Below are 14920 nucleotides of genomic sequence, written 5' to 3'. Positions count from 1 at the left end.
CTCCATATTCCATTCCATTCTATTTTCCATTACCATTATCCCATTTTCACCCTCTCTGTTACTTTTCCCATGACTCCCATCTCTGTCCATCTGTTTCTCTATTCTTTCCCTCGTCCCTTTTCTAGTCCTATCCATTCCATCCTTGTTACCCTTATAGTTGTTCTTAGAAATTCAGCCTCTTTCTTGGCCTTTTCCAGCCCCCCTGTTCTGCCTTCTCCTGTCCAGGTTCCCCTTTCTCAAAATCCCCCTTCCTTCCTCAGGAAATCTTTTAGAATCCCATTTGTTGTCCCTCTTGAAACCCGAAGAACACCTGAAGGAGGAAAACCTAAGCACTTTCCCCAGCTTTCAAGTGAAGTCGTTCTGTCAGACTGTCAGACAGCCTAAGGAGCCAGACGACGTTACGGAATCAGCCATCTGCCAGAGGCTCTGCGCATACACCTTTGTGACCTCTCTCTTTCTTTTCCCCTACTGCTTTTCCCAGTTGCTTCACTCAAAGTTTCTCCTTGCTGAACGAGGAAGACGACAGGACTGGCTGCTGTGCTGCTCCATGCCCTGCCTGCAAGGCTGTGAAGGTGCGGCACAGGGAACATCGCCCTCGCATGAAGCAGGCGTGTGGCCAGACCTAAGGGTGCTTCTACTACATACGCTACAGGTGGTCAGCTCGGGCTGGATGTGTTCAGTAACTAAATGCATGAGCAACTAAGGAGTGGCAGGGATGGGTTCAGCACCAGCGTGGCAATACACCTTACTGGGGCTTCTCAGCACCGAACCCTGCCGTATGGCATCCTTTACCGGAGCATTTTACGTTTTAAATCAGCTGCTACCTCCTGTGAGCTGTACAATACTAAACATGGATTAAAACATGGACGGCATGCTGCAGAAATAGGTTTTATATAATTGATAAAGCCATGAAAGAACAGATCGTCTCTGCCAGCTGCCACACCAGCTGAAATAGACTGACGGTAATTACACCAGTCATGAAACTCCACTAGCACTGAAAAACATTACCCAGCCAAAAAATGTAAAAGCATGCTGACAGCAATGCTAAAAAGTCATGGGAGTGTCTCTTACAGCTCCTTGAAGGACCCACTGTAAAAAAAAAAAAGAAAAAAGAAAAAAGAAAGAAGCTAAAAACCCCAGGCCAAATGCCAGAGAGCTTGTAATTATAATAATTTCCAATATTGCTGTTTTCATCTCATTGAACAGACTACACGAGACACCGTTCCTCACGGTGCACTGCATTTTGTATCACTAAAAATCTCCGGGGAATCAGGAGAATAAGGTAACAGTTAGTTTGACAAGGTGTTTATGGTCTGCCTCAAAGGTCTTTCCTTCTTTATTTTTAGAAGGGTTGGTGTTCAGCTGAAATGCTCAACAGTTTAAAGAAGGGAAAGCGGGACTTCCACCAAGGCTCATCCTTACTCAGCAAAGAGAATTAGTCTATTTACTGCCATACATTGCAACTATAAACTGTAGCTGTTCATTTATCTATAACTATCTGTAGTCATATTTACAGTGATAATTACTAGCATTTTATTTTCTGCTAATGCAAAAAGTAGTCATAAGCTTTGATAATACGTAATAAATAAATAATACTCTCTGGATGATGCAAATTTACCATGAGGTCAAAAAAAGGCTGAACCATAACAAATAGATGTATTAGTTACCACGTATGAAATGCAGTATCAGGACAATTTACGGATGGCAGATTATAAATACTGCTGCCCATGTTAGATGGGATATTCTGCTCCTCATCTGGCTCCATCTCTTGGGAGTTCTAGTGGCACGTTAAGGACATCTGCTTATGTTAAAAGAAAAAGAATCCATTTCCTGGAGATACTATCATTGCCCTCACATTAAAAGGTAGTAACGCTGTCTTACGATTTCGGGAAGAAATAGGTGCCTCATGGTTTGTATTGTTAGAAAAACAAATTATATACTAATTGAAAACAAACAAATGTAGAGTGCTACATTTATCTTTATTAAAATACCTCCTACAGTTTCAGCTTATTTCTTTAGTTAGCCATGATATTTCTGAACTCTGATCTTATACACCAAGACACAAGTTCAATAACCATTTTCTCTTTCCATCTTCTAAGTTGTTTAAGAAAATACTGAACAGTACTACATCAAAGAAACATTCTTTTGAGTCTCCCTCTGCTCTTTATCTCTTTATGCCATGTAGATGGCAATATATCAGAAATAAGTACACTCCCAGAAATTTTTTAGTCTGCTTGTATCTCTTGTTTCTAGATCATATAATCTAGAAAATATTATATGACCAAAAAAAGCCTTATTTAAGTCAATGTGTGTTGCTTCTGTGCCATGGACAAATATATGCCGTCACAAAACAATTGATTTGATACAATTTACTTTTGATAAATCTGTGCTCTTACTCATCTCCACTTACCAACTGCCTACAAAGGGTTCATCTGGTTTGATCTTTCTGACAGTTAAAATCACCTACAATCCTTGGTCTGTTCTGCTACTGAAAAAAAAGACTAAATATTACCTTTGTAAAGTCTGGAAGGACAGTGTAAGGTCACTTCAACCATTTTTCCAAATACTATAAGATTAATTTCCTAGTTCAGCTATATCAAGCTTAAGTAAGCACTTTATAAATGGTTTGTTATTTAACAACACTTGAGGTCTTACTATTTTTCAACTGCTGTTAGCTGCGTACAGTGGAGTTTTTTAGTTAAAACTAAAGCAAAAAAGTCACTAAAATTTCCTGTTCAAAACTTCTCATACGAATGGAAATTTAAGGGCTTTATGTAAGTATGATGAAAGTCTAAGAGATCTTGGGAGATTATTATCCTAAATGTTGGGACCCATGTATAAATAACATCTATTTAATTTTAAATTATTTTTAAAAATAACTTCTCATGAAGACCGCCTCATTATTGAATATGTGTATTCCTAGAAGATGAGGCTGGTCATTGCTGTGATCTCCAGATGCTTCTTTAATATAAATAATTAATAATTTACTTTAGACAAAGAGGATAGTAGTTCAGATGTGATTTATGGAAAAACTGGAGGTTACACATTAAAAATGGCAAGATATGAACAGCTCAGTCAAAGCAGGAAATGACTTCCCTGTCAGACCATAAATTTGCGTACTGAAACTGTTTCAGGGAAAGTCTGAAAGACTTTTGGATATTTTCCTAAATTGAATTATAGATCTCAGCAACATGCAGACATTTTCCAATACATTAAATAAGCAAAACTGGTGTCAGTATTAATATATTGGCGAATGGCAAGTGTTCCAGCAATAGCAGATCTAACACTGCTCTTTCTGACTATTCCACAGGAGAGAACTTATCCAAATTTAGCAGTTTCCCACTAACAGGATAAAAGCCCAGTCTGACTCAACATTATTCTTAAAAGAGTTTTAATCATAACTTACCTGTGTGTCTGCATTTAAAACTTTGATTCTCTGTGTGGAGATGAATAGATCCACTTCAGTCAAGGCCTGGGAATCTCCCTCTGAAGTCTAAAAGACAGATGCTTTGTTACAAAGGGAATTTTCATTTCCTCTTTAGAGTGACAAATTCACTGAATGCTTCAAGCATAACATGATGTGAGGCAACCGCACTACTAAACCACTGCAAACACAGTTTTTCAAAGGTGTTTCTGAATACATGCGAAGAATGCCTTTATTGCATGGAAAGAGTAACGCATATTCTGATTTTGTGGGCAAGAGTAAATTTTCGGACCCCGTGGGACTGACAGCTCAAGTACTAACATTCTCTGTTTATAGGCAGAACAGGAGAAAGAGTACAGCTGTTTCTTCCCCACTGTCCCATCGATGCACCGGACTGGAGAAAGTAGGAGAACTGAGAAAGTGACTTACTCCCCATTAGCTGCTTAGCCCTTGCCATCATCAGTGAGCTCACCAAAAAATAGTGCAAGCTGGTGCTCAGGGCTGCGGTGGGGTTTAGGGTTTTTTTTTTAGATTTCTGAAAAACAAGGAACTGAGCACTGAGCTAGTATTTCACAGCACAGAAAGCCATCAGATGACTTTTAGACCTCAGCTTCTGAGCACTGCTCACTAGAGAAACAGTTCCGCATCCCATTAGAAACCGCGGTCCCAAAGCAAGCCGGATTACAGCACAATGCCACACGGTTCCCCAAGGGTGACTGCTGGCTCTGCCCCCGTGAGAAAAACAGGACAGCGAGTGGCAAAGCAGCTGCTGCCTCTCACGGACACATCATCCAAGAGCCAGACCAATACTCTGAGTTCCAGCAGGAACCTATTTATTCCTCCAGGCTCCTTGTCCACGGTGCTCTACGGCAAATGGGTATTTAGCAGCACCCACAGCCTGTATCACCCTCTGCTAAAGGCAGGCATCAGTCTCCAGGTCAGAGACAGGCTCTTTGATGAAACAGTGCAAAGAAGAATGATGTATTTGCTGCTCTTTTCTGTACTTACAAAGGCTTAGCTGTGCCTACAATTCATTCAGATTGATTTTATTTGGATTAAGTCCCATCCAGCAAAACACAAAGCAAGCACATCCTCTGGCAGAGATTACTTGCATTGCTTTCATCCAAGACCATCACAAAGAGCAAGATTAATTTTAGTGATATTTGTCAACTGTATGTAGTTAACTGAAGTACACTTTTTAACCAAATGAAATGTCTCCGGTATGAATTGTTCCAGCTACTACCTGGTAAATCTATTTATTTTTAAGTATTGATAATAATTTAATAAAATATACAGTAAGTCGCTGGCACAGGAAATACCTCTTACTGCTTCGGTTAGCAAAATAAAAATAATCATTACATTAAAAAAAAATTTCCCAGATAACATTGGCTATGTATCTGGACGAAACAAATCACAGGTATTCAACCGAAGAAGAGCAGCAGACAGCCACTCCAGCATATGAACAATGAAGAAAATGAGTTCATTTTATTCCATCCACTGTTCTACTACTTCACAAAGAAGAAACCAAAATCACACTTTATGAGGACCCATAATGAAAGACACAACACTCCATGGAGAACAAGTACAACAAAAATGTAAGGAAACATTAGCAGTCAAGAAAAACAGTTTACACACCGCTTTTTTCTTGATTTTAGCCGCCTTTTGCATCCTCTGAGGAGTAGCATAAAAAAAGAATGCAGACAGATGTACACACAAAGAAAGAGAAAAGACAGTGTGGGAAGTCAGGGAAACCTTTTGACTATGAATCCAGACTGTTAAAAGTTAAAGTCTGGGGGCAGTGGGAGAAGGATGTGCAAGAGAGAAACACTTGTTTGTATCTTATGCAAATCTCAAGCATAATTGGATTTAATGGCATTATGCATGTTGTCAATAGGTTACAAAAAAATCGGTACCAGAGTGTTGTCTGTTAACAGCTGCTCATAACATTTATCCTGCCAAATATAGAGCAGTCTAAAATGACAGTACATGTGCTATTTTAAACTCAGGCTTTTCTGTCCATATTAATCATGCCTACAGGTAATTGTTGAATAAAATGTAACTCAAGCTCTATTCTGTGACTATCTCAAGTAGTCAAGTATCCCTGATAGATTAGGATTGTTATTAATACATTAAACAGTTTTCAGGGAGTTAACTGCAATCAACAATTACTTACGGCTTGAGACATCACAATATGCTAAGTAGAAATTCAAAGGTTTGGAAAATTTAAAGAACTGGACTTTTCTTTGCCTTCCATCTGTTTCTAAATGCCAAATCAATCATGACAGCCTCTTGCTAAGTAAATGATTTTCCCAAACTGGTTTCCTTCAAAACCAGGCTATTTTTACCAATTAAATACTTTATTGACTAAGCACATGATTCTCCTCTTAGCATTTAAATCTACCTCTTTCTAACCATGTGTTTATTCAGATGAGGCATTTACAGCATATCCACAAACAATTATAAAAAAAGCCCCTCCTACTTAGATTATTAACCAAAAACATTTTTACACAGCTGTATGAAGCAGTCTATGCTACATTATTTACCCAGAAACTGTTCACTGTAAGTAACACCAAATCCAAACACAATAGTAATGAATCTTCTCGTCCTAAAAAATTAATAATTCAATCTATTGAGAGTAATTTTCACAATGAATGACATAAGAGGAAAACCAGAGTCAAACAAATATCCTGTGCTTTGCCACTGGAATATTTCCTAATTGCAGTCTGCAATTTGTCTTTAATTCTTGAATTCTTCATACAGCTTCCAAATATTTTGAATGGACTCCGGAATAATTTATATTTTGTTCTTCAGGGATTCTGTAGTGTCTTCATAATAAGCACTGGAAACTAACGGTATTTGCCGTACTAGATCTATACTCACATGAGCGTACTGCAGAGTAAGTCTGAAGCTGCAGACCCCGTACTGTTTAGAGATCAACTGTCAAAAGATCAGCCGGTATTTACACACCATAACCCCTACCTTGACACGGCTCACCGCCTCCTGGGCCTGCATCATGCGGATGTTTTTGGAAGGGTTGCGCTCGGAGAGCAGCTGCGTGGAGCCCAGGTAGTTGGCTGCAAAGATGATTCCATCGATGAGGTCTTCAGGTTCACAAGGTCCTGGAACTGACAGGAGACATTTCCAGTTACCGCCTTCCACAAGAGGGTAGAGGGACGAGAAGCTGAATGAAGGATATCGAGGCTTGAACAATGGTTTTAATACCTTTGCTAATATGAAAGAAGTGAAGAAATACAGGGCAAAAAAAATCATGGTTTTCCCTACAATTATTTCCCCCAAAAAACATATTAACTGATCATACAGTATTTAAAACATTGCATAATGGTTTGACCGTGGAATTCTAGAGGAAAATCATTGGAAATTTTTTCCTGTGCTGCACTGATAAAAACACTGGAATTACTTGCAAGTTTCAGAAATGCTGATATTCCCTTATCATAACTTTTACTGGGTTTATATACTGTTACAGTGCACGAGCTGAACTTCTGCTTGAACACAGATTTGAGCTTCCACATTTTTTTGAGATTTTTGTAGAAGGACAGAGTCCTTCTCTCTGGCATTCTCTCTGGCAAACAGCTGATGAACAACGGGCACAACACTGTACTCTGCTTCGGCAGAGGCCCACCATGACACTTAACAGCTCAGGAAGTTTGGGCAAGAAGGAAAGTAGGCACCTCGATGCTGTTTAGTCAAGTGTAAGTCCTGAATTCAGAGACTGATAGCAAAATACAGTTCCCAGGCTGGTACAGATTGTATAAACCGAGAGCTGGAGAAACGTGCTTCAGCACAGGGCTCAGTAAAATGTTCACAGTACCTAATAAATGGCATCTGCACAACATGGCACACAGCCTTTTCCCCTGGAAGCAGGGAAGCCACAGAAGGCAATTACGGAAGAGGAGCACATGGGAAGAGTATGAAAAATGTAATGTTAAAAGAGAGAGGAAAATAGTGGAACTGAAAAACTTCTTGATATTCTTTACATCTCTGCCTCCATTCAACAGAATGCCTTTGCATACACTTAGTATTCATTACACAGTGACTTTGGTGAGACTTTATTAACATTATTGTTAACATTAACTTGTATATTGCAAGTTGTTTCTTCCTAAGGATGAAAAAGGGGGAGGGGGGGAAGAAGAAAATAAAGGAAAGTACTGGGGCCACGCTCATCATCCTCTTTATTCAGCTGTTAAGCTTTATATCTAGCTTGATTAGATCAACAGTAAAGAACAGTCATTCCAGGGTTTGGCTGAAATCTCTTGACAGTGAATATTTTCTGATTCTCCACAGTTTTACAAAAGACATTTGCTTTGAGCGGTATCAACTTGCCAAGCTGCTAACACATTTTTTGAAGTACATCAGTCTCATGTGTGAGGAGAAAAATGACACTGGTGGGAGACGCTAATTAAAAAAAAGGGTTTATCATGCAGTGCATTAGTTCAAGTTATTTACAATCAATTGAATGTGAAAGATTAATATGTGGAGAAGGAAGAACATACAGGAAGCTATGCTGATGAAACTTACTGAAATAGTGATTTGCACATATATCTTTTAGTGAGCATTACTATCTCCCATTTACCTGTTCTAATTTAGAAAAAGTCTTCCAACAGAAGATAAATTAAAAGAAGTGACTTTCTTCTTCAAGCAATATTGCTGACACCTACACCTCTGTGGAGACCTCATGTTTGCCTGCTGGAGATGTCAACCTCCAGCAAAAAAACAGCAGTCTTCGTAACTCAGTAATCAAACCATATAAACTTACACATATATTTATACCAGTCCTGCACTCTTCAGAGACCTGATATTAACAATGCTCACGCAAAATGCAGCTATTTGTTTTGCTAGCTAACACTAGTTTCAAGCTTCAAAAGGATAATTATATACCACAGGAGGACACATTTTGCTTTAGATCACATCTATACAAATCCAGTAATGGTTTGGATCTTCACTATAACTCAGAATAGAATTCTGTGGAATTTAACATTCTCAAAGTATTGGGAAAGAATAAAAACATTTCATTACAATCTCCATGACAGCATGAAAACCCTCAAGGAAATCCTTGGGAAGCTATTAATTTAAAAAATCACTGGAACTTTTCATGAAGGCCAAGTCTTTCAATACCTCAAAAAATGATCCTTGTTCCTGCAGCACTAACTCACTGAATGAAATCAAAGAAAATGAAAATTCCACAAGAACTCCATTTACTGTATCTCTGCTCCTCTTTGCTTACATCTTTGCACCATTACATTTTTCAGCAGATGGATGATGTATTGTATATGATGCCTCTTCTGATAATGTTATTTGTATGTCTTTTCAGGCCTAAACCTTAAGTCTCATACATTTGTACTTCTTTCAGCATGAAACAAAATATTAATGTTGCATGATATTGACATCTTGTTTCCAGGGTAGCAAAGAAGGAAATTAATTAAAGATGTGAATTTAATGTTAAGTTAGCAAAACTTCATTAGATACCTGCAGCAAGACGCTCATGCAAAATTAAAGTGGCTTGAATTTTGTTTTCCTTCATTCACTTCAGGCTAAATTGAATAAAGGTTGCTTTAACTCTGGAATATGCTTACCCACATAATGTTTAAATCAGTTTAACTAACCTCCTTTAGTAGGTAATTTGGGTGTGTGTGGATGTGTGTGTAAATATTTTGTGTGTCTGAAGACAAATAAAACTGCAATTCTTGGTACAAGTTCTAATACAGTCATTACTACTACTAGCAAAAAAAAAATAAATCTAAGAGCCTGCAGGATTTGTCAACAAGAAAAGTTGTGCTAGTTATTTAAAACATATCAGTCCCTTAATCAACTTCCTTTCTATCTTAGAAGCTCTGGCTGAACCCAGGAAAGTTTGTTTTCTCTTCAACTATTTTCAAGAATGTCAAATTTGGCCCACTTCTGGTTATATCAGTGCTTTGTACATCTCTGTGCAAGACATTTTTGTCTTGATTTCCAAGGCACGGGTAGGCTATGTAAAAGGCACTTTCCTTTCAAAGACACATTTACAGATCTGTTTTTACATATAAGCTGCTGGCATGTCCATATCTTAGGGGTCTGTGAAATTAACAAGTCTTACAAAGGAAACATCAAATTCTTCTTATGACTTGGCTGTTCAGTAGCAACAATGGCGTTTTTAACTAATTTGTCTGAAAAACTTCTTGAACAAGGAAATAACCTAGGGGTTTAAGCAATTCTAGAACCCTGGTTTTATTTATTTGGATTCTTCAAATATTGGGGTTTTTTAGTTGGATATGGTTTCATCATCTCTTCAGAGCATTAGAAAGTTACTTATTGCAGATTCATTATACTAGCAACAAATTCTGCATCATCATGTACAAAAACAACAGCACGTATAAAACGCTTACAGCAATAACTAATACAGAAACACCACTGTCACCTCTGCCCCCCCCCCCCCCCAAAAAAAAAAAAAAAGCATGTTGGGCAGAAAACATTTCCAACATACATCTCCCATCAGGAAGGCAATGTAAGCAATTATCAGGTAAAATAAAACATCTCTTGGAAGGATGGAATGGTATTGAGAATTGTCAGGGTCAAATTGGGTTACCTGAGTGTTTTCTTCCCTTATCTCTGACTGCTTTAAATAATACAGAAATGCAGACTTGGCTGAGGTCCCAGCTCATCAGAGCACTTAAGCATGCCCTTGACTGTAAGCATGGGTAAAGCTTACTGATGAGGAAGGGAAGAAGAAAGAAATAGATTTGAAACTCCAAGATTAGTTCAATGTGAACAGAGATTGGAATTTTATGTTGATTATTGGTGCTTAAACATTAAATAACTATTTCTGAAAAATCTAACTGTACATTTCTGCACTACCTTGCCACCTCGACAGATTACTTGGGTTTCTGCCGATCTATTAATGCAACAAGTATAAACATATTTCTACACTAAGTAGACTAGGTCTAACCCTTTTTAAATTAACTTACCTTTTGCATTCATAAAATAATAAGAATAGTCATTCAATAATTCAGTATAAGTGAATTTAATAACCTGTTAGGAACACATTTTTATATTTATCTAAAATCATGTGTAAACCGAGGATTTAGGTGGGAAACCAAGAAAGAAGCACTTGCAGCTTCCTGCTCAGAACCACCACACTCCACCAGCCACTGAGACCTGAGGGTGCGTGGCACCGCAGCAGATTCTGCATACGGAGGAATGGACACAGGACACACGTCACCTTGCAGAATGGCTATCTAGAAGTTCCGTGTGTTGGCTGCTTTCTTTACTTCAGTATGGTTGTTACTGCTCAAGGGAATGAGATTTGTGGTGATAGGACAAATCGAGAGAACAAAAAGCCAGAACCCCTGAACATGGAACTGATGACCACTACAAGCATGTAGTGGTACCTACTACTGAAACAGTTCTAATACCAAAAGGACACACTTCCAATATTTTTTGTGCCTGTTAACCAATTCGGTTTTGTGTCCACATTGCACATGAAAAATATTATGTATTAACAGAGATACAGATATAGCTATAAGGAGTCATGCTGAAAATTAATTGCCTGAACAGTTGAATAGAACCATAATGTGGTTGTGGTATTGCTGTCAAGGCTCAGGGAAGAGCAGAGAGCGTTAGCTGGCAGAATCTTTCCTGGTGTGCAGCAGGGTCCTGTTCCTTTTGGGACTCTACACACAAATTAATAATAAAACCTGTGTTTTTCTTTTATTTCAGAGAGCAGTCACGTTAGCTATCATAAGCTCTTAGTGACCTACATATTTGTTTGTATTAGGCAATGCCACATAATACCTGCAACAGGAAAAGCCTAATAGATAGCTTAACCTCACCTACTGTGTGACTATAGAAAAAAATCAGAGAAAGCAAAATGATTGAACTAAACAAAAAGAAGTATTATGCTATCTAAAGGGTATACTGATCTCTTTCCAACAGAATAGTGAGCTGATTGGTAAGGAAAGAAAAAGACATAACCTTTTTATCCCAATAAAATTAAAAGTGTGCAGTTGTACCTGCAAGTGCTGTGAGGGTGTTTTTTCTAGTGTTTTAAAGCTCTGATCATGCTGGCCTCCCTTCACGCTTGTCTGTTATACAATCAGTAGATGCTTATTACAAAGAATCAGCTTGCTTTCTTGTCTCTGCCACTTTTGGGGAATGCATTTAATTTACTTCTGTTTAGGGCCTGTTTGCCGGTGCATGCTAAGTGTTACACGTAATTTCCTTCATTTGTCAATCTGTGTAAACGGGGCAATCTTTTGCTAGAGCAAATTTGCTCTAGCTCTTCAAGGGAATGACTAAAACCAGAAGTTGCTAGTCAAGCTAATGAGATCAGGGAATAGAAGAAAAATGTGCCAGACATTCTACTATTATTCTAAATCTTAGTAGTTTTTCCTCAGTTGAGAATGGCATTAGAAATCAAGTTTTTAACATTTATTTATGGCTTCTGTTGGGGGGAAAAGTGTGTTCGTGGCAGATATAAGGGGTCAGATCCTTAGAAGTTTCCTACTGCCTTTGCTCACTTCACAGAGCGGACGTTGCCTTTGCAGGAAGAGCTGTATGCATTTTCCCCTGTTCAGCTCTCTCAGCTGTCTGTGAGTCAGAGAATGATAATGGTTTTCAGTATAATCCCATTTTATCTCTGTCTACCTTCTTGTGTTAATAAATTGACTTATTTTTCTCCAAACAGAAAATGCGTAATAGCAGTGCAAAGGAGACTGAAGGAACACATGAAAGCATGGCTCTCCTAAAGAGAGGATTGGATTACCAATTCTTTGTCCGATCAGGAGAACCTTTCCGTTTGTGCCGACAACTGAGATTCCCAGAGTGCAATAATGGGCATCATATCAAAGTGATACTGGGGCTGCTCTGAACAGTTGAACGACTCCTTCCTCTGCACAAGGCCACGAAGAACAGCATGCTTTTACATGTTCATATATCTCCACCATGCTGAGGCCCCTCTTACCACCTTTTTTACCCCCTTCCAGATTTGTAGCTGTCTCCATCTTCACTTTAACCCTTCTGCGAGCTCTACCTGCCTCTCCTTTTTATTACCACCAGTCTCCCATTGCCACAGGCGGGGATGAAAATGTTGAATACCTCAAAACTTTTCAGCTGTATTCTCTTCGGTTTGACTGGTTTTTAGAACTGTGATATTTAAAACACATTAAAGCATTTGCTTCCATTTTATCCTACTTTAACTATGGATGATGTGAAACTTACCATCAACAAAACTTGGAAAGGAAGACACTTTCTTTGTCTGTGAAGAAATAAAAATGGTATAGCTGTAACAAAATCATTTTCACAAACTGAAGTGAATTCATATTCATTAACTATCATTTTTAAAAAAATAAAACTTCTCTGTATAACTTCTGCATAGCCACCATTTAGCACACAGTAATTAACCCCCAATCTAACTGTTACATAGTCCTGTTTACCTGGAATCTCAAAGCTTATTAAGCAGATCCCACCACACAGAAAAATAAGGGAGGGTAGGGGAAAAAAACATGAAAATTACCTAGAAGTCAGCTGTCAAATAAGCAATACAAACCAGCAATTCCCAGCTCCAAAACTCTGTCCACTAGATCACATTGCCTATTAATGATAGCCCAAATTTCCAATTAAGAACATCTAACTATTTTACAAAGCAAGATTCTGGGTCAATGAATAAAAAGAACTGTCCCTGATTACACCGCACGTAGCATTACAGTTAATCTCAGCAGGGGTGCTCTTTAAGCTAGAGGTCTCTACTCCCAGTATTTAACAGATACAGCCCTTCCATTTGCTTGGCTTTTGCCAGCCCCCTCAGGTATTCCTGTTTCCAGGAAAGGGGCCGATTTCTTCAGTGTGGGAGAAGGCTTTAGAAACGTGCCTCTTCATTAATAGAACAGACTGCAGGCTAAATATGTTGTATGGCTCTGGGATAACAGCCTTCTGCTTTAAGCCTGAAGTTCATTTCCCTGCGCCTAGCCCCAAGCATAACCTCGGCCGCATTCCTGGATGTCGTCTTTGGTCCAGTCTTCAGTGACAAGAGCAGCTCTGCCTATTGCGGCATCCTTTTCACAGCTGACTGAGCCGGGACACATCTTACCACGGAGGCCACTCAAAAAGATGTGAATCATTTCAGCCCTCAGCACTGAATGATGTACTTGATCTTAGGAGTTATTTAAATATAATTATTCCTGTGTGAACTAAGCAGTCCTTTTGTTTCAAGGGGGGGGGGGGTGGGTGGGGGCAGAAATACATTTCTGTTTTATGCTAATTTTGCTCTCCAATAATCCAAAAAGAGAATTTCTGAAGTGTTCTCCCTATTCGGTATGTCATCATAAAATCTCAGGTTTGAGTACATGCCACGGACAGTTACATAAAATGAATGTGGCAGCAACAAAATCATGGGTATGGTCCAAAGACTTTTCGGAATATGCAGACCTGCTATTTATTGTCAGTTCAGGAAAAGAAACAGAGGGAGAAAGCTGACAACTGAGTGCCTGCTTTCCCTCACAGAAGCATGACCGCAGGAAGACAACCAGCAGAACATCCACACGGCCTACGGTACCCACCTCAGGTGTATTGTTATTGTCAACTGGTCCATTGAGGTCTGAACGCTGCTGCTTCCTTGGCTGCTCTAAACCATTGCACATCTATAAAAAAAAAAAAGAGAAAGAATTTCAAACCCTTTTTCTTCTGAAAAGCTTCAAAAGTAAAGTTTTCAGTGGAAGGCCATGGTGCAAAGATAGAAAATTTTCACCAGATTACATTCATAACATTTTAATAAAAAAATCATAAAACATTAACATATTAAACTGTATTTAGCGTGTTCTCCATTACTTTACGACAGTCATTGGTCACAAAGCTGTTCTGTGTACTTATTTATATGTAGTTATATGTAGTTATTTATGTGTCAGCAATATTCATTACTGATACTGAAATATCATAACATCATATAATAGTTGGAATTTCCTATTGTAATCTGGCAAACATAAGATTCATATAAAAATTTTGAGCTGTTTAATTATAATAAAATATAAGACATTTCAGTTATCTTTAACTGGTAGTTACACTACTGATTTATATTTAAACTATTCTATCTCAGTGCACATTTTTCATATGAAATTAAGAAGTTGGCATGTTCAAACTGTTCAGAAACCAAAGTCAGATTTTTTAAATGTGATTATTCTCGGTACCAGACAAAATCAAAACAGTCGTAATGGCAACCTCTGATCTGAAACCCAGAATCCTAGCAGTGATCCTGCGTTCACAGGAGATACCTCATGGCATCTCCCTCCTTTTGGGACATGCAAATCTACGGGATGCTGGCAGCACAGCTTCAGGCTTCTGAAGAAATGTCAAAGAGAAAACACAAAACTTTACACAAGGAAAATGCCAAGTCCTTTAAACTATGGAACACTCTTTTAAGTTCAAGTATTCTCAGGGGCAGAATTTCTTCCCCATACCTGACACAGGTCACAAAATACCAGCACCCAGCAGAGGGAGTGCCCATGTCCC

The 14920-nt window shown here is 38.6% G+C and overlaps 1 protein-coding gene across 5 annotated transcripts in view; it reads right to left on the bottom strand.

The window, feature by feature from the left end:
* Nucleotides 1-14920, bottom strand: part of APBA2 (amyloid beta precursor protein binding family A member 2) — a 106140-nt gene that overhangs the window by 19541 nt on the left and 71679 nt on the right. For 4 of the 5 annotated variants that reach the window (XR_008823108.1, XM_056346852.1, XM_056346855.1 and 1 more), the window contains 5 exons: nucleotides 13975-14055; nucleotides 12638-12674; nucleotides 6404-6549; nucleotides 5060-5095; nucleotides 3407-3493 (listed from right to left, as the gene is read on the bottom strand). Coding sequence is in view for 4 of the 5 variants with exons in the window: in XM_056346852.1 (XP_056202827.1) it covers nucleotides 3407-3493; nucleotides 5060-5095; nucleotides 6404-6549; nucleotides 12638-12674; nucleotides 13975-14055 (387 nt within the window). In the remaining variant the exon portion in view is untranslated. The remainder of the gene's footprint in view (nucleotides 1-3406; nucleotides 3494-5059; nucleotides 5096-6403; nucleotides 6550-12637; nucleotides 12675-13974; nucleotides 14056-14920) is intronic. The other variant, XM_056346854.1, reaches the window with a different exon arrangement.

This window comes from Falco biarmicus, chromosome 7, assembly GCF_023638135.1.
Source record: "Falco biarmicus isolate bFalBia1 chromosome 7, bFalBia1.pri, whole genome shotgun sequence".
NCBI classification, from domain to species: domain Eukaryota; kingdom Metazoa; phylum Chordata; class Aves; order Falconiformes; family Falconidae; genus Falco; species Falco biarmicus.
Note: the sequence above shows the minus strand (reverse complement) of the source record. Positions and strands in the feature narration are given on the sequence as shown.